The sequence below is a fragment of the Schistocerca gregaria genome, chromosome 8, assembly GCF_023897955.1.
Source record: "Schistocerca gregaria isolate iqSchGreg1 chromosome 8, iqSchGreg1.2, whole genome shotgun sequence".
Lineage (NCBI taxonomy): Eukaryota > Metazoa > Arthropoda > Insecta > Orthoptera > Acrididae > Schistocerca > Schistocerca gregaria.
Genome location: NC_064927.1, coordinates 136,018,521 through 136,039,940, shown reverse-complemented (window position 1 = coordinate 136,039,940; position 21,420 = coordinate 136,018,521). Strand labels below are relative to the sequence as shown.

The 21,420-nt window shown below is 44.8% G+C and overlaps 2 protein-coding genes across 5 annotated transcripts in view; one reads left to right on the top strand and one right to left on the bottom strand.

The window, feature by feature from the left end:
• LOC126285330 (microprocessor complex subunit DGCR8) overlaps positions 1-21,420 on the top strand; it is a 228,841-nt gene that overhangs the window by 30,244 nt on the left and 177,177 nt on the right. The gene's annotated exons all lie outside the window — the stretch shown is intronic.
• On the bottom strand, positions 5,432-13,003 carry LOC126285077 (uncharacterized). Its single transcript, XM_049984400.1, has 3 exons — positions 12,836-13,003; positions 6,942-9,383; positions 5,432-5,515 (listed from the first exon to the last, which is right to left on the bottom strand). The coding sequence occupies exons 1-3, from the start codon at positions 13,001-13,003 to the stop codon at positions 5,432-5,434; spliced, it is 2,694 nt and encodes an 897-aa protein (XP_049840357.1).

Here is a 21,420-nt window from a genome sequence, read left to right as displayed (position 1 = left end):
TGTTTAGCAAAGTCTGTCATTCTCATTTATTAGGTGTCCGTATTCCCTTTTGCGTGCTTTTTTTGCTGCATTTTGATATTATCTCCTTTATTCTATTGGATTCAGTATCTTCTGTGTTATCCAAGGATTTTTACTAGGCATTGCCTTTTTGCCTATTTGATCCTTTGGTGCCTTCACTATTCATCCCTCTCAGCTACCTATCTATAATCTTTTATAGTAGTTTCTCCTTTTCAGACAATTGTTACTAATGTTCCTCTTGAAAACACCAAACAACTTTTGATTCTTTCAATTTATGTGGGTCTCACCTTTCTGCAGTGTATTCAGTTTAGCCCACATTTAATAATAAATAATTGTCGGGGTCTCCATCTGCCTCCAGAAATGATTAGGAGTTTAAAACCTGCTTCTAAAACCCATGTCTTACTATTATGCAATCTATCAGAAAACTGTGTTTTTCCAGCTCTCTTTCACATACAGAACTTTATTTCATGATTTTCAAACTATGCGCTATAGCTGATTCGACGTAAGTTGATCCACGACAATTGCAGTGTGCTGGGTGTGGCAGTTTCATGGGCCTATCTCAACCAATAACGTAATTCGATTTTGTAAATGTTTCTATGGCAATGCCTCATCATTGCCACAGCTACGTGTTCTCTCCTGCAGCTGTTAGTGCTCTGCAGTTGACAGCTTGCAACAGTGCTGTGAGCTGTTAGGGATCTTCTTACACTGTCTCAATTATAGTAATGATTTAATTGTGCTCTGTGAAAAGTTCTACCAGGTGGCTTCCCTTTTCATACCTTTCGTTCAGTCCATGTCTTCTTCCATTTAACCTTCTCTTCCTTTTCTTACTACAGAATTCCATTCTGTTATCGCAACTAAATTTTCGTGACTCCATCTGAATAATTTATTTTACGAGGATGTCGTTATCAGGAGAAAGAAAACTGGCGTTCTACGGATCGGAGCGTGGAATGTCAGATCCCTTAATCGGGCAGGTAGGTTAGAAAATTTAAAAAAGGGAAATGGATAGGTTAAAGTTATAGTGGGAATTAGTGAAGTTCGGTGGCAGGAGGAACAAGACTTCTGGTCAGGTGACTACAGGGTTATAAACACAAAATCAAATAGGGGTAATGCAGGAGTAGGTTTAATAATGAATAGGAAAATAGGAATGCGGGTAAGCTACTACAAACAGCATAGTGAACGCATTATTGTGGCCAAGATAGATACGAAGCCCACACCTACTACAGTAGTACAAGTTTATATGCCAACTAGCTCTGCAGATGAAGAAATTGAAGAAATGTACGATGAAATAAAAGAAATTATTCAGATAGTGAAGGGAGACGAAAATTTAATAGTAATGGGTGACTGGAATTCGAGTGTAGGAAAAGGGAGAGAAGGAAACATAGTAGGTGAATATGGATTGGGGCTAAGAAATGAAAGAGGAAGCCGCCTAGTAGAATTTTGCACAGAGCACAACTTAATCATAGCTAACACTTGGTTTAAGAATCATGAAAGAAGGTTGTATACGTGGAAGAACCCTGGAGATACTAAAAGGTATGAGATAGATTATATAATGGTAAAACAGAGATTTAGGAACCAGGTTTTAAGTTGTAAGACATTTCCAGGGGCAGATGTGGACTCTGACCACAATCTATTGGTTATGACCTGTAGATTAAAACTGAAGAAACTGCAAAAATGTGGGAAATTAAGGAGATGGGACCTGGATAAACTGAAAGAACCAGAGGTTGTACAGAGTTTCAGAGAGAGCATAAGGGAACAATTGATAGGAATAGGGGAAAGAAATACAGTAGAAGAAGAATGGGTAGCTCTGAGGGATGTAGTAGTGAAGGCAGCAGAGGATCAAGTAGGTACAAAGACGAGGGCTGCTAGAAATCCTTGGGTAACAGAAGAAATATTGAATTTAATTGATGAAAGGAGAAAATATAAAAATGCAGTAAATGAAGCAGGCAAAAAGGAATACAAACGTCTCAAAAATGAGATCGACAAGAAGTGCAAAATGGCTAAACAGGGATGGCTAGAGGACAAATGTAAGGATGTAGAAGCTTATCTCACTAGGGGTAAGATAGATACTGCCTACAGGAAAATTAAAGAGATCTTTGGAGAGAAGAGAACCACGTGTATGAATATCAAGAGCTCAGATGGCAGCCCAGTTCTAAGCAAAGAAGGGAAGGCAGAAAGGTGGAAGGAGTATATAGAAGGTTTATACAAGGGCGATGTACTTGAGGACAATATTATGGAAATAGAAGAGGATGTAGATGAAGACGAAATGGGAGATACGATACTGCGTGAAGAGTTTGACAGAGCACTGAAAGACCTGAGTCGAAACAAGGCCCCCGGAGTAGACAACATTCCATTAGAACTACTGACGGCCTTGGGAGAGCCAGTCATGACAAAACTCTACCAGCTGGTGAGCAAGATGTATGAGACAGGCGAAATACTCTCAAACTTCAAGAAGAATATAATAATTCCAATCCCAAAGAAAGCAGGTGCTGACAGATGTGAAAATTACCGAACTATCAGTTTAATAAGCCACGGCTGCAAAATACTAAAGCGAATTCTTTACAGACGAATGGAAAAACTGGTAGATGCAGACCTCGGGGAGGATCAGTTTGGATTCCGTCGAAATGTTGGAACACGTGAGGCAATACTGACCTTACGACTTATCTTAGAAGAAAGATTAAGAAAAGGCAAACCTACGTTTCTAGCATTTGTAGACTTAGAGAAAGCTTTTGACAATGTTGACTGGAATACTCTTTTTCAAATTCTAAAGGTGGCAGGGGTAAAATACAGGGAGCGAAAGGCTATTTATAATTTGTACAGAAACCAGATGGCAGTAATAAGAGTCGAGGGGCATGAAAGGGAAGCAGTGGTTGGGAAAGGAGTGAGACAGGGTTGTAGCCTCTCCCCGATGTTATTCAATCTGTATATTGAGCAAGCAGTAAAGGAAACAGAAGAAAAATTTGGAGTAGGTATTAAAATTCATGGAGACGAAGTAAAAACTTTGAGGTTCGCCGATGACATTGTAATTCTGTCAGAGACGGCAAAGGACTTGGAAGAGCAGTTGAACGGAATGGACAGTGTCTTGAAAGGAGGATATAAGATGAACATTAACAAAAGCAAAACGAGGATAATGGAATGTAGTCAAATTAAATCTGGTGATGCTGAGGGAATCAGATTAGTAAATGAGACACTTAAAGTAGTAAAGGTGTTTTGCTATTTAGGAAGTAAAATAACTGATGATGGTCAAAGTAGAGAGGATATAAAATGTAGACTGGCAATGGCAAGGAAAGCGTTTCTGAAGAAGAGAAATTTGTTAACATCGAATATAGATTTATGTATCAGGAAGTCGTTTCTGAAAGTATTTGTTTGGAGTGTAGCCATGTATGGAAGTGAAACATGGATGATTACTAGTTTGGACAAGAAGAGAATAGAAGATTTCGAAATGTGGTGCTACAGAAGAATACTGAAGATAAGGTGGATAGATCACGTAACTAATGAGGAGGTATTGAATAGGATTGGGGAGAAGAGAAGTTTGTGGCACAACTTGACTAGAAGAAGGGATCGGTTGGTAGGACATGTTTTGAGGCATCAAGGGATCACAAATTTAGCATTGGAGGGCAGCGTGGAGGGTAAAAATCGTAGAGGGAGACAGAGAGATGAGTACACTAAGCAGATTCAGAAGGATGTAGGTTGCAGTAGGTACTGGGAGATGAAGCAGCTTGCACAGGATAGAGTAGCATGGAGAGCTGCATCAAACCAGTCTCAGGACTGAAGACAACAACAACAACAACAATGTATTTCTTTTTTGACTCTGTTGATCTGTGGAGCTTGTACTAACGCGGTGGCTGTTGTCTTTGTATCACTATTCACTGACTGTATGTTCACTATTCCTATATTCTTATTCTTATTCTTTATTTGACCTGCTCTTGTCTTACTCTATTTTATTTTGTGTTGATAATCGTGTATTTACCTAACAAGACACGCAGTGCTTACTACCTCTTTACTATGCTGTTTCCAACTAAATCTAACGTCAACCTGTCCATTTCTCTTTTTACCCTGTCTAACATACCCATACACCATCAGTTTAGTTTTTTCTGATGACAGCATCCTCCTGAACAGTCTTCATCTGAAGATACGAATGGGGACAGTTTTATCGTTGGAGTATTGTACTGAAGAAGATGCCATCATCATTGAGCAATATAGTAGGGCTCCATGTCTTCGGGAAATATGACAGTAGTTTCTCCTTGCTTATAGCTGTTTGCAGTAACAACATAGCAAGACCATGTTGGCTAATGTTAAAAGACCCACTATTCAGACTATTGTCCCTGCATCTGCTGAAAGGAACTTCCCTAAAGGATCTCTATGTTGTGATTCGATGTTCTGCCGTTATGTCAATGTAGGCTAACAAATTACGTTTGAAGAAAGACACTTAATAGTTTCCAGTTTTGTGTTTGAGTGTGAGTTGATTTTTTTTCTCCTCTTGTTGGGCTCTAAATATGAGCTAGATTGGGACTCAAACCTTGATACTAGCCTGACAAAAAAATTTCTTAGCTTGACTCTAGGCTTTAAACTGTCAGGACATTGCTCCAGGTGTTTTGAAAATTTTTGTTTGAAAATAATGATTTGATAAAAATGCTGTTGAATGTCAGACTACAACAATAACCTTCACAATTTCAGTTTTTTTGTGAACAAATTTTCATCGTATGAGAATGTATGCTGTAGCAGAGGTTTTTTTTTTTTTAGCAGAATGAACATGAATTATTTAGGTGTGCAATATAATTTCACTCTTATTTGTGCAGTTGGTAATGGTGTGTGTGTGTGTGTGTGTGTGTGTGTGTGTGTGTGTGTGTGTGTGTTACATTAGTCATTACATTAAATAAAAATTAAGAATATAAAAGCTATTTGAGGCATTTCAGTATCCGAGGAATAGAAGGGATGTCAAGCAACAGTATTTCTAGTTGTAAAGGTAATACTTAACTAAACTTTCAGATGAAGTCCTGCTACAGAGAGCCCAGCCCATACACACTTAGTTGCTATTCTATCCCGATACTGTAGCATGAGACATCAAGCAGCAGTCTTAGCTGGGGTGAGAGGAAGTGACATGAAATTGAAATGGAGAGGAATGGGAGAGAGGTGGAGCATGTCAGGTGGTGTCTACTCAGAGGCCAGGTTACAGTAATTGCTAAGGGGAGCATCATCCTACTTCCATAAACATATGTATTTCACATTACAACATTTTTGTCTAATCCAAAAGGCTAATGGATGTCATTATTGCATAGTACCATATTATTTAATATAATATAGTGTAATTCCTCAGCATGATGAAGTCAAGGTACAAGTCATGATTGCCACTTTGTTTCTTTCCCCATTGCACAGTACCACCTCACAGCCAGTGCCATCTGTTTCCTCATTGTCTTTAGCATTCTTCAATTGACAGCTTGTGCCAAGCAGTGTTAATAGCTTGCACATCTTTAACAACAGTTACTTCTTTACTCATCTCCTGTAAATGCAAACTTTCCTGTGCAGTTCATGCAACTTTGTTTTCACCTACGTTTGATTTGACAGTGGACTGACCTTTGCTTTATTATGTTGCATGTCAAAACTTACTTAAGAACTGATGACAGTAAAATGGAATTTAAGTTCCATCTGTTATGCAAACAGATATTCTTTTTTACATTCAAACTTGTCCACAAAAATTTAACTTTTGAGAGTTCTTTAAAGAACATGCCTTATTTGTGTGTGTTTCCACAATGGATGAGCATGAAATAGGTAGGGATTATGAAAATAGAGAGCAAGCTATACAATAATGCAAACGAGTCTGTACAGAAACAACTATTCCATAATGTAAGAAAGGAATCAAAACACCTAGTGATGATAGCACACAGGTACTGAAACATATTTGGACATTAAAAAGAGCTGACATTTCCATAACAGGTGGACCTAAAATCCCATAATTCAGTCTGCAAATGTGGCTGCTATTAGATCTTCAAAACCAAAAGAGATGGTGCAGTGTTTTAGGTGAACAGAAACATTGTACAGAATTGAGTGAGTTTTATGTCATTGGCCAAAAAATCAAAGTTTGAAACACATACTAAATATCTCATAAATAATTTGGTGATGGAAAAATTAAATTCTGTAACACTAATTGCAATTGTTGATTCAGAGAAAAATATGTAACAGGTTAAGATGATCTTGTCTGCCTCCATAGCTGAATGGCAGTTGGATAGTGTGATTGACTGCTATATGGAGGATCTGGCTTTGATTCCCACTATTGCCAGGGGTTTTTCCTTGGTAGGAGAACAAACAGGATGCACACGGCCTTGTGATGCCATTTGAGGAGCTACTTGATCAAACAGTAATGGCTCCAGGTCACAAAAGCTTACATCAGGAAGAATGGTGTGTTGAGCCCCTCAATACTGCATCCAATGACACCACTGGCAGAGGATAACTCAGCAGTTGGTTGGTAACAAAAGTGTCCATTAGAGCCTGTGGATGGAAATTTTTTAAGATTATATTGGTGCAGAGATAATTATTGTTGTCGTGGATTCAGTCCGAAGACTGGTTTGACGAGCTCTCCATGCTACTCTATACCTCTATACTGTGCTAATCATCTCCAAATAACTACTGCAACATACATCCTTCTGAATCTTCTTACTATATTTATCTCTTAGTCTCCCTCTATGATTTTTAACCCCCCCTCCCAATCCCCACCCCCCTCTCTCCCCCCTCTCTCCCCCCTCTCTCCCCCTCTCTCCCCCTCTCTCCCCCCTCTCCCCCCTCTCTCCCCCTCTCTCCCCCCTCTCTCCCCCCCCTCTCCCCCCTCTCTCCCCCCTCTCTCCCCCCTCTCTCCCCCCTCTCTCCCCCCTCTCTCCCCCCTCTCTCCCCCCTCTCTCCCCCCTCTCTCCTCCCCGCTCTCGACTCCCCGCTCTCGACTCCCCGCTCTCGACTCCCCGCTCTCGACTCCCCGCTCTCGACTCCCCGCTCTCGACTCCCCGCTCTCGACTCCCCGCTCTCGACTCCCCGCTCTCGACTCCCCGCTCTCGACTCCCCGCTCTCGACTCCCCGCTCTCGACTCCCCGCTCTCGACTCCCCGCTCTCGACTCCCCGCTCTCGACTCCCCGCTCTCGACTCCCCGCTCTCGACTCCCCGCTCTCGACTCCCCGCTCTCGACTCCCCGCTCTCGACTCCCCGCTCTCGACTCCCCGCTCTCGACTCCCCGCTCTCGACTCCCCGCTCTCGACTCCCCGCTCTCGACTCCCCGCTCTCGACTCCCCGCTCTCGACTCCCCGCTCTCGACTCCCCGCTCTCGACTCCCCGCTCTCGACTCCCCGCTCTCGACTCCCCGCTCTCGACTCCCCGCTCTCGACTCCCCGCTCTCGACTCCCCGCTCTCGACTCCCCGCTCTCGACTCCCCGCTCTCGACTCCCCGCTCTCGACTCCCCGCTCTCGACTCCCCGCTCTCGACTCCCCGCTCTCGACTCCCCGCTCTCGACTCCCCGCTCTCGACTCCCCGCTCTCGACTCCCCGCTCTCGACTCCCCGCTCTCGACTCCCCGCTCTCGACTCCCCGCTCTCGACTCCCCGCTCTCGACTCCCCGCTCTCGACTCCCCGCTCTCGACTCCCCGCTCTCGACTCCCCGCTCTCGACTCCCCGCTCTCGACTCCCCGCTCTCGACTCCCCGCTCTCGACTCCCCGCTCTCGACTCCCCGCTCTCGACTCCCCGCTCTCGACTCCCCGCTCTCGACTCCCCGCTCTCGACTCCCCGCTCTCGACTCCCCGCTCTCGACTCCCCGCTCTCGACTCCCCGCTCTCGACTCCCCGCTCTCGACTCCCCGCTCTCGACTCCCCGCTCTCGACTCCCCGCTCTCGACTCCCCGCTCTCGACTCCCCGCTCTCGACTCCCCGCTCTCGACTCCCCGCTCTCGACTCCCCGCTCTCGACTCCCCGCTCTCGACTCCCCGCTCTCGACTCCCCGCTCTCGACTCCCCGCTCTCGACTCCCCGCTCTCGACTCCCCGCTCTCGACTCCCCGCTCTCGACTCCCCGCTCTCGACTCCCCGCTCTCGACTCCCCGCTCTCGACTCCCCGCTCTCGACTCCCCGCTCTCGACTCCCCGCTCTCGACTCCCCGCTCTCGACTCCCCGCTCTCGACTCCCCGCTCTCGACTCCCCGCTCTCGACTCCCCGCTCTCGACTCCCCGCTCTCGACTCCCCGCTCTCGACTCCCCGCTCTCGACTCCCCGCTCTCGACTCCCCGCTCTCGACTCCCCGCTCTCGACTCCCCGCTCTCGACTCCCCGCTCTCGACTCCCCGCTCTCGACTCCCCGCTCTCGACTCCCCGCTCTCGACTCCCCGCTCTCGACTCCCCGCTCTCGACTCCCCGCTCTCGACTCCCCGCTCTCGACTCCCCGCTCTCGACTCCCCGCTCTCGACTCCCCGCTCTCGACTCCCCGCTCTCGACTCCCCGCTCTCGACTCCCCGCTCTCGACTCCCCGCTCTCGACTCCCCGCTCTCGACTCCCCGCTCTCGACTCCCCGCTCTCGACTCCCCGCTCTCGACTCCCCGCTCTCGACTCCCCGCTCTCGACTCCCCGCTCTCGACTCCCCGCTCTCGACTCCCCGCTCTCGACTCCCCGCTCTCGACTCCCCGCTCTCGACTCCCCGCTCTCGACTCCCCGCTCTCGACTCCCCGCTCTCGACTCCCCGCTCTCGACTCCCCGCTCTCGACTCCCCGCTCTCGACTCCCCGCTCTCGACTCCCCGCTCTCGACTCCCCGCTCTCGACTCCCCGCTCTCGACTCCCCGCTCTCGACTCCCCGCTCTCGACTCCCCGCTCTCGACTCCCCGCTCTCGACTCCCCGCTCTCGACTCCCCGCTCTCGACTCCCCGCTCTCGACTCCCCGCTCTCGACTCCCCGCTCTCGACTCCCCGCTCTCGACTCCCCGCTCTCGACTCCCCGCTCTCGACTCCCCGCTCTCGACTCCCCGCTCTCGACTCCCCGCTCTCGACTCCCCGCTCTCGACTCCCCGCTCTCGACTCCCCGCTCTCGACTCCCCGCTCTCGACTCCCCGCTCTCGACTCCCCGCTCTCGACTCCCCGCTCTCGACTCCCCGCTCTCGACTCCCCGCTCTCGACTCCCCGCTCTCGACTCCCCGCTCTCGACTCCCCGCTCTCGACTCCCCGCTCTCGACTCCCCGCTCTCGACTCCCCGCTCTCGACTCCCCGCTCTCGACTCCCCGCTCTCGACTCCCCGCTCTCGACTCCCCGCTCTCGACTCCCCGCTCTCGACTCCCCGCTCTCGACTCCCCGCTCTCGACTCCCCGCTCTCGACTCCCCGCTCTCGACTCCCCGCTCTCTCTCTACTTTGTTAGTCTAATTCCCCCAGCATCATCTTATTTTATTCAACTACACTCCATTATCCTTGTTTTGCTTTTGTTGTTGTTTGTCTTTTACTGCATGTTCATTGTACACATTGAATATCATCCTTTCCATTCTGTTCAACTGCTCCAACTCCCTTGCCACCTCTGACAGAATGCCAATGCCATTGACAAACCTCAGTTTTTGTTTCTTCTGCCTGAACTTTAATCCCTATTCCAAATGTTTCTTTGATTTCCTGTACTGCATGCTCATTGTACAGATTGAATAACACTGGGGACAAGCTACAACCATGCATCACTCCCTTTCCAAGCACTGCTTGCCTTTCGTACCCCTCAACTTCTATAACTGTCATCTGCTTTCTGTGTAAGTTGTAAATAGTCTTTCACTCCCTCGATTTTAACCCCAGCTACCTTCAGAATTTCAGTGTGTTTGTCAGCATTGCCAAAAGCTCTCTGTAATTCTACTAACACTATAAATGTAGGTTTGCCTTTCCTTAACCTATCTTCTAAGATAAGTCATGTGCCAGTGTTGTCTTACTTGTTTCTACATTTTCGAGAATCCAAAATGATCTCTCCCGCGGTCGACTTCTACCAGTTTTTCCATTCCTCTACTGTAAAGAATTCATGTTAGTATTTTGCAACCATGACTTATTAAAATGATAGTTTGGTAGTTTTCACACCTTTAATAACTGCTTTCTTTGGAACTGGAATTATTATACTCTTCTTGAAGCGTGAGGGTATTTCAACTGTCATACATTTTGTGTATAAAATGGAAGAGTTTTATCCTGGCTGGCTCTACCAAGGCTGTCAGTAGTTATGACGGAATGTGGTTTGCTCCTGGACTTCGGTCTTTCAGTGCTATGTCAAATTCTTCTTGCACTATCATATCTCCCACCTCATCTTCATCTATGTCCTTTTTCCATTTCTCTTGATATTCATGTACCTGTTTTTCTCCAAAGGCCTATTTAATTTTCCTGTAGGTGGTATCTATCTTTCTCTTAGTCACACCCCCAGCAGGTGTGGGGGTTAGAATAGGCTCGAGGTATTCCTGCCTGTCGTAAGAGGTGACTAAAAGTAGCCTCACACGTCTCGGCCTTTATGTGATAGTCCCCTGTAGGGTTTGACCTCCATTTTTCAAAATTTCCCCTAAGAGTGAGCCAATTGGGGAAGGGCGCTTTACATGGTGCATCGTGTTCATCGTGCCTTGAGATCTTTAGCCCACTTTCTCATCACCACACTGCAGTCCAGCTCATTCTCCATCTCTTGCACGAGGACACCTTCCTGGGTGCATTTTCCACCATGCGCCATGCAGTGTTGCTTTTTGCGCCGATGATGACCATGGACTTTGCATCTCATATCCAGCACAGTGGCCAGTCCATTGTGGTGGGGCCACCATGTACCCTGTTGGTTGTAGCCTCTTGGCAACACAGGGATCACTCTGCTGATGCCTGCACCGTTAACTCCCCACAGCCAAAGAGTAGATGCCTGTCATCCTGGGGCATCAGGACTCCCAGCAATGGCTATCCTGCCAGGCAGCCTTTGCTGCAGCTGGGTGGAGCCTGTGTGGAGGGCCCCTAGTCAGAGTGGGTGGAATCAGGGCGGATGATGCGCAATGAAGCATACAACGTCATCACTTGTTGAAGATCAAACACCAGCAGTCTCTAAACACTCCAAGTCTCAGTAGAATGCAAGAAAGTACTATCCTAAATCATTCCCCTCCCTGGCCACACCATAGAAGGAATGCTAGGCTAAGGATGGCAGTGAACCTTATTCACCCCGGTATGTATGCGAACTTATGGGAACTTCTTTGTTTTGATGAAGCCACAGCTTTTTGTAGAGCATTTAGAGGACAATTTTGGGGAGGTGAAGGGCTTGTTTAAAATGCAGCCTGGGTCAGTCTTGATAAAAACAGCATCCTCTGTCTAGTCATGGACTTTACTCGCTTGTAACAAGTTAGGGGATGTTTCTGTTACCATCACATCACATAAGAGCTTAAATATGGTCCAGGGTATTATGTTCCACAGGGACCTTCTTTTGCAGTCTGACGACAAGCTGCACGCCAATTTAGAGTAGCAAGGTGTTCATTTTGAGCGGCACGTCCATCTGGGTCCGAGGGATAATCAGGTTGCCACCAGTGCCTTCATCTTGGCCTTTGACGGTGACACCTTACGTGAGAAGGTCAAGGTGATGGTCTACTGCTGTGATGTCAAGCCATATATCCCTCTCCCAATGCTGTGCTTTAAGTGCTGGAAGTTCGGCCATATATCTTCCTGCTGTACTTCCAGCGTCACATGTCGAGATTGTGGACGTCTATCTCATCCCAATAATCCATGTGCCCTGCCTCCCATGTATGTAAACTGCAGAAAGCGTCATTCATCTTGGTCGCCAGAATGCAGGATTTTACAGAAAGAGAGGAAAATAATGGATTACAAGGCTCTAGACTGACTGACCTACTGTGCAGGATAACCGGAGTGGAAGGCGGTAGGCAGGAATAAACCATTAGGTCGGTTTTAGTTACTAGGTCTTTTATTAGCAACAACTGAATTCAAAAGGGACACACAAGTGAGGCCTAGGGAGGTGAGGGTGAGCCAGAGCGTAGTCATGGGCGAAACGTAGTTCGCAAAGTTAAGGAAAAGTGGTGTCTGCCATTCGGACAAGTCCGACTGGCGTGGCAGTTACTGAAAACAAAGTCCATGGTGCTGCAGCACCGGGGAGGGCAGGAGATGTTTGCTGCTACTAGGCGCACGACCGAGAGAACAAGCCTCGGCAGAGGGTGGCAGAATACATCCAGCACGGCCACGCGGCCTCCTCCGCCCTGATTGGTCAGAAGCTGAGGAACCCGCGGGAGCGACATGGAAATTTCCAGAGTGTGTCCTGCTCACTGTTGCATAGACAATGTTACCACGTCAGCACACGAGGGAGGCATGTGATTGAGATTGCCTACCCCGGTGCTGACTTCCTGTTGCCGGACCATGGGATGGGAAAATTACCGGCTGCCAGCTACTGCTTGACCGCAGGCAGAGAATAAAGTAATTTTTGAAAGCATATAAAAATAAAGTAAAATCAACTATTTGGCTCAACCTTACACTCCTCCCCTATCTGTGGGAGCGGAGAATGTATGTGAATTCGCTCAATGTAATTGGTACGTAAATGTAGACAATTTTAGTTTGCAAAACAAAGTGGTTATTTGACTGTTAAAGATTCCCACAGAAGACAGCAGCAGGGGCCTTAATCTGTGGGTGGGTATAGATACTTTAAGACCTCCTAGGGGTCGCAAGGGGCTCACACGTCAGCATTATTATGTGTATACACGAACAAGTTATGATCATTACAACACATCAAAACAAAATTACGTGAGTTGACGAGAGTGAATAAAACATCAAAATAGTTTGAATCAGGCAAGAATGCCAGATGTCTGGTGTTTTTAGACAATTTTGAAATATGTACGTATCCACTGAAGTTGCTTGCAGAGACGAGTGGCGCGATGCGACGTGGTGTGTTGTCCTCGGCAGTGCATGAGCTGTTGGGCAGAAGGGGGCGTGGCAGTGTCCAAGCCCATTCACAGGAACTCAGAGCAGTGGGATATGAGGGGAGGTTCACATGCTTCACACACATTTTAAAAGGGGGGTAGCTCTAGGGGGAGCACTTCATTATGCAGCACAAGTTTTCACATTAGTTGATAACACAGTTACACTCTTAAAACTAAGGGAGGGCACATGCCTGATAGGGTTTTGCTTCGAGTCAATATTTGCCCTGAGGCTGGGTTTCTGGAACTATTGGAGGGTCGGTCTTAACCATTCGCAAAATCCCTTTTTGTACAAGGTCCGTATCAGTACAATAATAAGAATAGCAGTGACCACGGTTACTGTGGCACTGGGTATAACGGTTGTATGTAGTTGAGTGGCTAACTGCCATTCATTTAGGTGTGCTAACAGGCAATCTTAAGATATTTGTCCTTCCTCATGTTTTAAGAGGTCATCAATTGACGTTAAGAGGTGATCATTTGATATATATTGGACAAAGCAGGGAAATCGGTTGACAGAGGTACAACAAATGAGCCTTTAGGCAGAAAAATGTAGGTAAATTTTCGCGAGTACTGAGGGAGTAAGCCATGGTGGCATGAAAGGTTATTGGTGGCGTGATAACATCACAATAAGAATGGTTTGCTTGAAGTCCACTGCCTGATGTTTATATCTCGTATGTCTGTAACTGGAAGTTGTGTTCATAGCAATGAAGGGTTAATACCGTAGGTTGGTCTACTGCATATAGGAGGTTTGTGTTACATTATGTATTTGTAAATTGGTTCATAAGTGACAGGTATGCCACAGTAATTATGTAGTTAGGTATCAAGTAAATTCAGTATCTTCAGTAGTGCAGAAATGCTAGCTTGTTACCTGGGTCCTCCTTTATAATAGGCTTTAGTCAACATTGACAAGTGTTGAAGGGTCTCAGAAATAGAGACATATGCATATGGACAGAGGGAAGGATAGCTAGGTACTCTGGCAAGAAGAAAGAAATGAAATAGAATCTTTGGAGTGTTGTAAATGAAGAAGGAAAGATGACAGATCCCAAAGACAGGAAACCTCCCCCACCCCTTTACCCAAGATCCCCCACTGCTCCAGTACATCACTGTGGTGCCGGAGGGAGAAGTGTGTTCGGCATTCCCTGCAGAACGGACTTGTGACAGCTTCACCTTCCCAGTCCCTGAAGAGTAACCCCAACACTCCCTATTAACAGATCAATGAAGGATAAACAAGTAGCATCCTGCAAGACAAAATTACTGCATGTCCCATATCAATAAACAAACAAAGATAAATCCCTCTTTCGGCTGACCATCCCAATGTGATAATGTTCATATCATGAGAAGCAGTTTCTCATGCATCAGTATATTTGCTAAACACCATAAAGTCAGGTGTGAAAATAACGAAGGAAAATTTTCTCATTTTCAAAATTAAGCAGGGGGGCAGGTCGGAGATATAGGATTTAGGTTTCTGGGCGAGTTAGAACTATGTAACAGCTAAAAATGTCTGTGAGACCCTGAAGTAATATCCAAGAAAAACCGCTTCTTCATGGATTTGCTGTCATTATTGTTAAAAGCACGGCCTCTAGATGTGATATTTTATCCGTAAAGCAACTCTGCTCAACCCTTAAGCCAGAGAAAAGAGGCGGGGAGCAGTTGTGCTCTCCTACCCTTCTTGTTCAGCAATATTACAACCCTTCTGTGACAGTTATACCACTGATTGAATGATTTAGTGTCATATTCGGATTGGTACGCAGCATCGACTCAGTCGCTGCTGGTGGTATCGTGAAGATGACTGCTTGATCAGTTAGAGAAAGTAAGTCATATCACAGTTTCTGTGGGTGCAGCTCTACTTAACCCCAATGCCAGGGAAAAGTAGTGGGCAGCAGTGCTGTAAAGCTATTCTGCTTAACCTTTATGCCAGGAAAGGGGGGGGGGGGGGGGGGGAGGAGCAGTGTTATTGCAGTTGTACATTGACACTGGTTGAGCAAGTCTGTAAAGAGATGGTATAGTCAAGTTTGCATACAATGGTCTGAGACAGAATGGGTGGGTAGCCTGAGGACATGTTTCATATTAGCATTAAAAAAATATCTCACAAGGACTGTAAGCCATGTGGGATGAATACTGCTAGAGAGGCCAGAAGACTGATAGCGACAACAACAGAGAAATTCCGACTTTAGTAGTAGTCATAGTGAAATATAAAAGGCAGTAACGTACAGAGATAGGTAGACGATCAATTCACGAAACCGAAAATTGAAAGAATAAACAAATCAACTGGGTACTCTGTGGGCACTAACTGCAATGTGTAAGGTACAAGGCCCTGGAGGAAATAGTTTTCCTGTATGAAGGTATGGTGTACGGTGAATCGTTAACATGACAGTGTCACCTGCTTAACTGTTTATACAACAATACTGCGATTCCAGGATAGCTGCTACGTACTTCTTAAAACTCGACATCTCTAAACAAAAGGAAACTTTGCTGTGCGACCAAATTCACCATCTTCATCCTCTCACCATTTTGCGACTAAATTTGCCATCTCTATAACTCCTTAGTGCTGGCCTCAACGGCTAGTTGCTTAAAACTCACATCTATCCTTGGGTATATCGCAGTGTCCTGAGACACGTCATGCAATTAAATAATACCACTATAGTAGTCACTGATCCTTCGGAAAATTCAGTCGAAGAACATTGTCAAAGAAAGCACAGGTCTTGAACTGAGACTTTAGCTTACTGGTGGTTAAGCTACTGCGGGCTAGACGCGGTTCACGTCTGTGAGTGCTCGAACAGCTATCGTTAGAGAGGGTGGAACACTGTTCTCCTGGATCCTTCTGTGACATGAAAGATTAAAGTCTACCTGTGTTAGTCCACATGGACTAAATAATTTTGCGTTAGAACACGCCCGGATAATTAACTCCAAAAGACGTTGTTCTAAGGATAGTTGAAAGATGAAAATGGGTAGGACGGACTATGCCGTGAAACTGAAAAGTTAAGGAATGACATAGACAGCTAAGGATCCACGAGGTTGTCGGTTCATCACGCAAGACACGTGCCCTTGTGGGTTGTCCTCTTGCTCATCCAACAGACAAGGCGAATTGCCAAAGTTGCTTGTCCTGAGGGATTTAATCACTTCGTTCTCATTCACTTCAATGCATTGACCTATTTCAATGCAATTTTGCCAATAAATGGCCTTTTACCTAAAACTATTCCAGCGGGGAGGCAGGTGGCATGTCCAACCAAATAAACATCCAAATACAGATGAAATAAAACAAGGTTACATCTTAAATTACCCTTCCAAAATAGTTTCTTACCTAGAACAATATTAATTAACACTTAAAAAATGGGCAATACTTGGGAACTTCTTGTTGTATACTTGGAATCCTACAAGTTAAATAACTATCCTTATCATTCTAGTAAGACAGTGACATAGGGAAACTCTAGGTTTATTGACACACATTAAATTAGTGGTTCTGGCAAAGTTCTAGCAAAACTCTCCAATAACCGATAGTAAAACATAGAAAAAATGTACAACAGTAAAAATAATACATAGACATAAGTAATTGGCAACCCATCATAGTAACACAAGCGGTGGTAAAACCGCAACAGAAGCAAAAGTGCAAAATATTATTTCTCTTACACAACATTTCCCTTTTCTCCATTTACATTTCATAGCAGAATAAGTGTAAATATTTTCTGTTTTTCTTTGTATGCTTTTGTTTGTATCTCCATACCGAACAACACATCTCTGGAATGTCCATCCACAGGTGTGCTGTCGTTAAGTTGTGCGATTGTTACTAGCAATGCTGTGGAATAGTGCAGTGTTACACAAATACTTCTGTTAGCAAGGTTTTAATTTAAAGTGGTTCTATGTCTCCTTCAGTCATCAGATCAATAATTACCATTATCTTCTTTAATATTATTAAACATTTGGTATGATATTTCGTGTGTTATTTGTACTTCTGGTCTCATAACTACATAAGGTTGATTGTTGGCGTCCCTTAGCCTTTTGTGCTGAGTTTTGTCTATTGTTCCTTTTGGTAACTCTCTTACCTACCTACCTGCCTCCTAAAACTCATTGACTCTGGTACTGGTCACCTCTCGCTGACATTGATGTGTTTTTGTTTGTAATAAAACTAGAGTCCAGTTGTCATGTGTAGAGGGTATAGGAAGGAAAGTAAGTTCCTTAGTATTGAAAATATGCGTAAAGTTATTCAAAGGATTAGTCATATAATGGTTAAGAATTCTACGTTGAGAACCAGTGCTGATTGGAGCACCAGTGCTGCTTGGAGCGCTACAGATGCAGCAGGTGACGTGCTCCTATGATTGCGGAGTGCTGACGTTACAGATATGACTGGATTGAACCAGAGCAGCAGCGGCACTGACGTCCGCAGCAAGCAGCAAGGCACGTCCGTTCTACTGTACCTCACTATGGCAGGGCGTCGAGTGTTAAATAACTCCAGAATAATTTTCTGCGAAAGGAGGGTCCAGTGATTGTTTTATAGCACTAATAGTGATTGCCAATGTAACTTAGGTACTTAATAATGTAGGTAGAGGCATGGATGACTTTGCAAGTGACTCCTTGCAGACTATGGGTTCAATGCTGGTAGGGGCTGTCTCTTTCCAAATGGAAGTATGTGGCAGTTTTAGATTTTATTCTGACTATTACTCTGTCGAAGGTTACTTGCAGGGTGTTAAATTGGGGCTTTTATCTTTCCCTTCTTTACAACTCCTTGTTAGTAAGTACATAAAACACACTTAATGATGCTATGGCAACAGATTAAAAATTAATTTCAGTAGTATTAATGTTGTTGTTGTTGTTTTGTCGTTGTGGTCTTCAGTCCTGAGACTGGTTTGATGCAGCTCTCCATGCTACTCTATCCTGTGCCAGCTTCTTCATTCCCAGAACCCACTGCAACCCACATCCTTCTGAATCTGCTTAGTGTAGTCATCTCTTGGTCTCCCTCTACAATTTTTACCCTCTACGCTGCCCTCCAATACTAAATTGATGATCCCTTGATGCCTCAGAACATGTCCTACCAACCGATCCCTTCTTCTAGTCAAGTTGTGCCAATAACTTCTCTTCTCCGTAATCCTATTCAATACCTCCTCATTATCCTAATTAGTTACGTGATCTACCCACTTAATCTTCAACATTCTTCTGTAGCACCACATTTCGAAAGCTTCTGTTCTCTTCTTGTCCAAACTATTTATCGTCCATGTTTCACTTCCATACATGGCTACACTCCATACAAATACTTTCAGAAATGACTTCCTGTCACTTAAATCTATACTCGATGTTAACAAATTTCTCTTCTTCAGAAACGCTTTCCTTGCCATTGCCAGTCTACATTTTATATCCTCTCTACTTTGACCATCATCAGTTATTTTGCTCCTCAAATAGCGAAACTCCTTTACTACTTTAAGTGTCTCATTTCCTAATCTAATTCCCTCAGCATCACCTGACATAATTCGACTACATTCCATTATCCTCGTTTTGCTTTTGTTGATATTCATCTTATATCCTCCTTTAAAGACACTATCCATTCCGTTCAACTGCTCTTCCAAGTCCTTTGCTGTCTCTGACAGAATTACGATGTCATCGGTGAACCGCAAAGTTTTTATTTCTTCTCCATGGATTTTAATACCTAGTCCAAATTTTTCTTTTGTTTCCTTTACTGCTTGCTCAATATACAGATTGAATAACATCGGGGAGATGCTACAACCCTGTCTCACTCCTTTCCTAACCACTGCTTCACTTTCATGCCCCTCGACTCTTATGACTGCTATCTGGTTTCTGTACAAATTGTAAATAGCCTTTCGCTCCCTGTATTTTATCCCTGCCACCTTTAGAATTTGAAACAGAGTATTCCAGTCAACATTGTCAAAAGCTTTCTCTAAGTCTACAAATGATAGAAATGTAGGTTTTCCCTTCCTTAATCTAGCTTCTAAGATACCTTGTAAGGTCAGTATTGCCTCACTTATTCCAACATTTCTACGGAATCCAAACTGATCGTCCCCGAGGTCGGCTTCTACTAGTTTTTCCATTCGTCTGTAAAGAATTCGTGTTAGTATTTTGCAACTGTGACTTATTAAACTGATAGTTCTGTAATTTTCACATCTGTCAACACCTGCTTTCTTTGTGGTTGGAATTATTATATTCTTCTTGAAGTCTGAGGGTATTTCGCCTGTCTCGTACATCTTGCTCACCAGATGGTAGAGTTTTGTCAGGACTGGCTCTTCCAAGGCCGTCAGTAGTTCCAGTGGAATGTTGTCTACTCCGGGGGCCTTGTTTTGACTCAGGTCTTTCAGTGCTCTGTCAAACTCTTAACACAGTATCTTATCTCCCATTTTGTCTTCATCTACATCCTCTTCCTTTTCCATAAAATTGTCCATAAGTACATCACCCTTGTATAGACCCTCTATACACTCCTTCCACCTTTCTGCTTTCCCTTCTTTGCTTAGAACTGGGTTTCCATCTGAGCTCTTGATGTTCATACAAGTGGTTCTCTTATCTCCAAAGGTCTCTTTAATTTTCCTGTAGGCAGTATCTATCTTACCCCTAGTGAGATAATCCTCTACATCCTTACATTTGTCCTCTAGCCATCCCTGCTTAGCCATTTTGCACTTCCTGTCGATCTCATTTTTGAGACGTCTGTATTCCTTTTTGCCTGCTTCATTTACTGCATTTTTATATTTTCTCCTTTCATCAATTAAATTCAATATGTCTTCTGTTACCCAAGGATTTCTACTAGCCCTCGTCTTTTTACCTACTTGATCCTCTGCTGCCTTCACTACTTCATCCCTCAAAGCTACCCATTCTTCTTCTACTCTATTTCTTTCCCCCATTCCTATCAATTGCTCCCTTACGCTCTCTCTGAAACTCCCTACAAGCTCTGGTTCTTTTAGTTTATCCATGTCCCATCTCCTTAAATTCCCACCTTTTTGCAGTTTCTTCAGTTTTAATCTACAGGTCATAACCAATAGATTGTGGTCAGAGTCCACATCTGCCCCTGGAAATGTCTTACAATTTAAAACTTGGTTCCTAAATCTCTGTCTTACCATTATATAATCTATCTGATACCTTTTAGTATCTCCAGGCTTCTTCAATGTATACAGCCTTCTTTTTTGATTCTTGAACCAAGTGTTACCTATGATTAAGTTGTGCTCTGTGCAAAATTCTACCAGGCGGCTTCCTCTTTCATTTCTTTGCCCCAGTCCATATTCACCTACTACGTTTCCTTCTCTCCCTTTTCCTACTACCGAATTCCAGTCACCCATGACTATTAAATTTTCATCTCCCTTCACTATCTGAATAATTTCTTTTATTTGATCATGTATTTCTTCAATTTCTTCCTCATCTGCAGAGCTAGTTGGCATATAAACTTGTACTACTGTAGTAGGTGTGGGCTTCGTATCTATCTTGGCCACAATAATGCGTTCACTATACTGTTTGTAGTAGCTTACCCGCATTCCTATTTTCCTATTCATTATTAAACCTACTCCTGCATTACCCCTATTTGATTTTGTATTTATAACCCTGTAGTCACCTGACCAGAAGTCTTGTTCCTCCTGCCACCGAACTTCACTAATTCCCACTATATCTAACTTTAACCTATCCATTTCCCTTTTTAAATTTTCTAACCTACCTGCCCAATTAAGGGATCTGACATTCCACGCTCCGATCCGTAGAACGCCAGTTTTCTTTCTCCTGATAACGAAATCCTCTTGAGTAGTCCCCGCCCGGAGATCCGTATGGGGGACTATTTTACCTCCGGAATATTTTACCCAAAAGGACGCCATCATCATTTAATCATACAGTAAAGCCGAATGCCCTCGGAAAAAATTACGGCCGTAGTTTCCCCGTGCTTTCAGCCGTTCGCAGTATTAGCACAGCAAGGCAGTTTTGATTAGTGTTACAAGGCCAGATCAGTCAATCATCCAGACTGTTGCCCCTGCAACTACTGAAAAGGCTGTTGCCCCTCTTCAGGAACCACACATTTGTCTGGCCTCTCAACAGGTACCCCTCCGTTGTGGTTGCACCTACGGTACGGCTATCTGTATCGTAGAGGCAAGCAAACATCCCCACCAATGGCAAGGTCCATGGTTCATGGGGGGAGGGTATTAATATTAACAAAGGTAAAAATGGTCTTACATAAAGTGTAGATGTTTCGCGTACTTTTTGCTTTGCTAATGTTGTATAATGCACTAGGTGACACGGCTCAGACACAGCAGAAATGCAAGGTGTGGTCTTTCTCAACAGTTGTTTTTTTGCCTGGGGCTGGGTACGAAGCAGATGGCGAGGTCTGGTCCCAAGGGGGGTCCCCGTGGTCCCCCCCCCCCTCCCCCCGTGTCAAATTCCTCTGGGTGGTCACTAAATTTCTCCCAAACTTAGCTCATATTCTTCATAACAGTTATTCATGAAGGATCTTCTTTTCAAGGGACTCGGGAATCTCGATCGTTAAGGTTCACGGAACTATCGTGATTCATTTACTCACTTAAATACTCTGTTCTTCTGA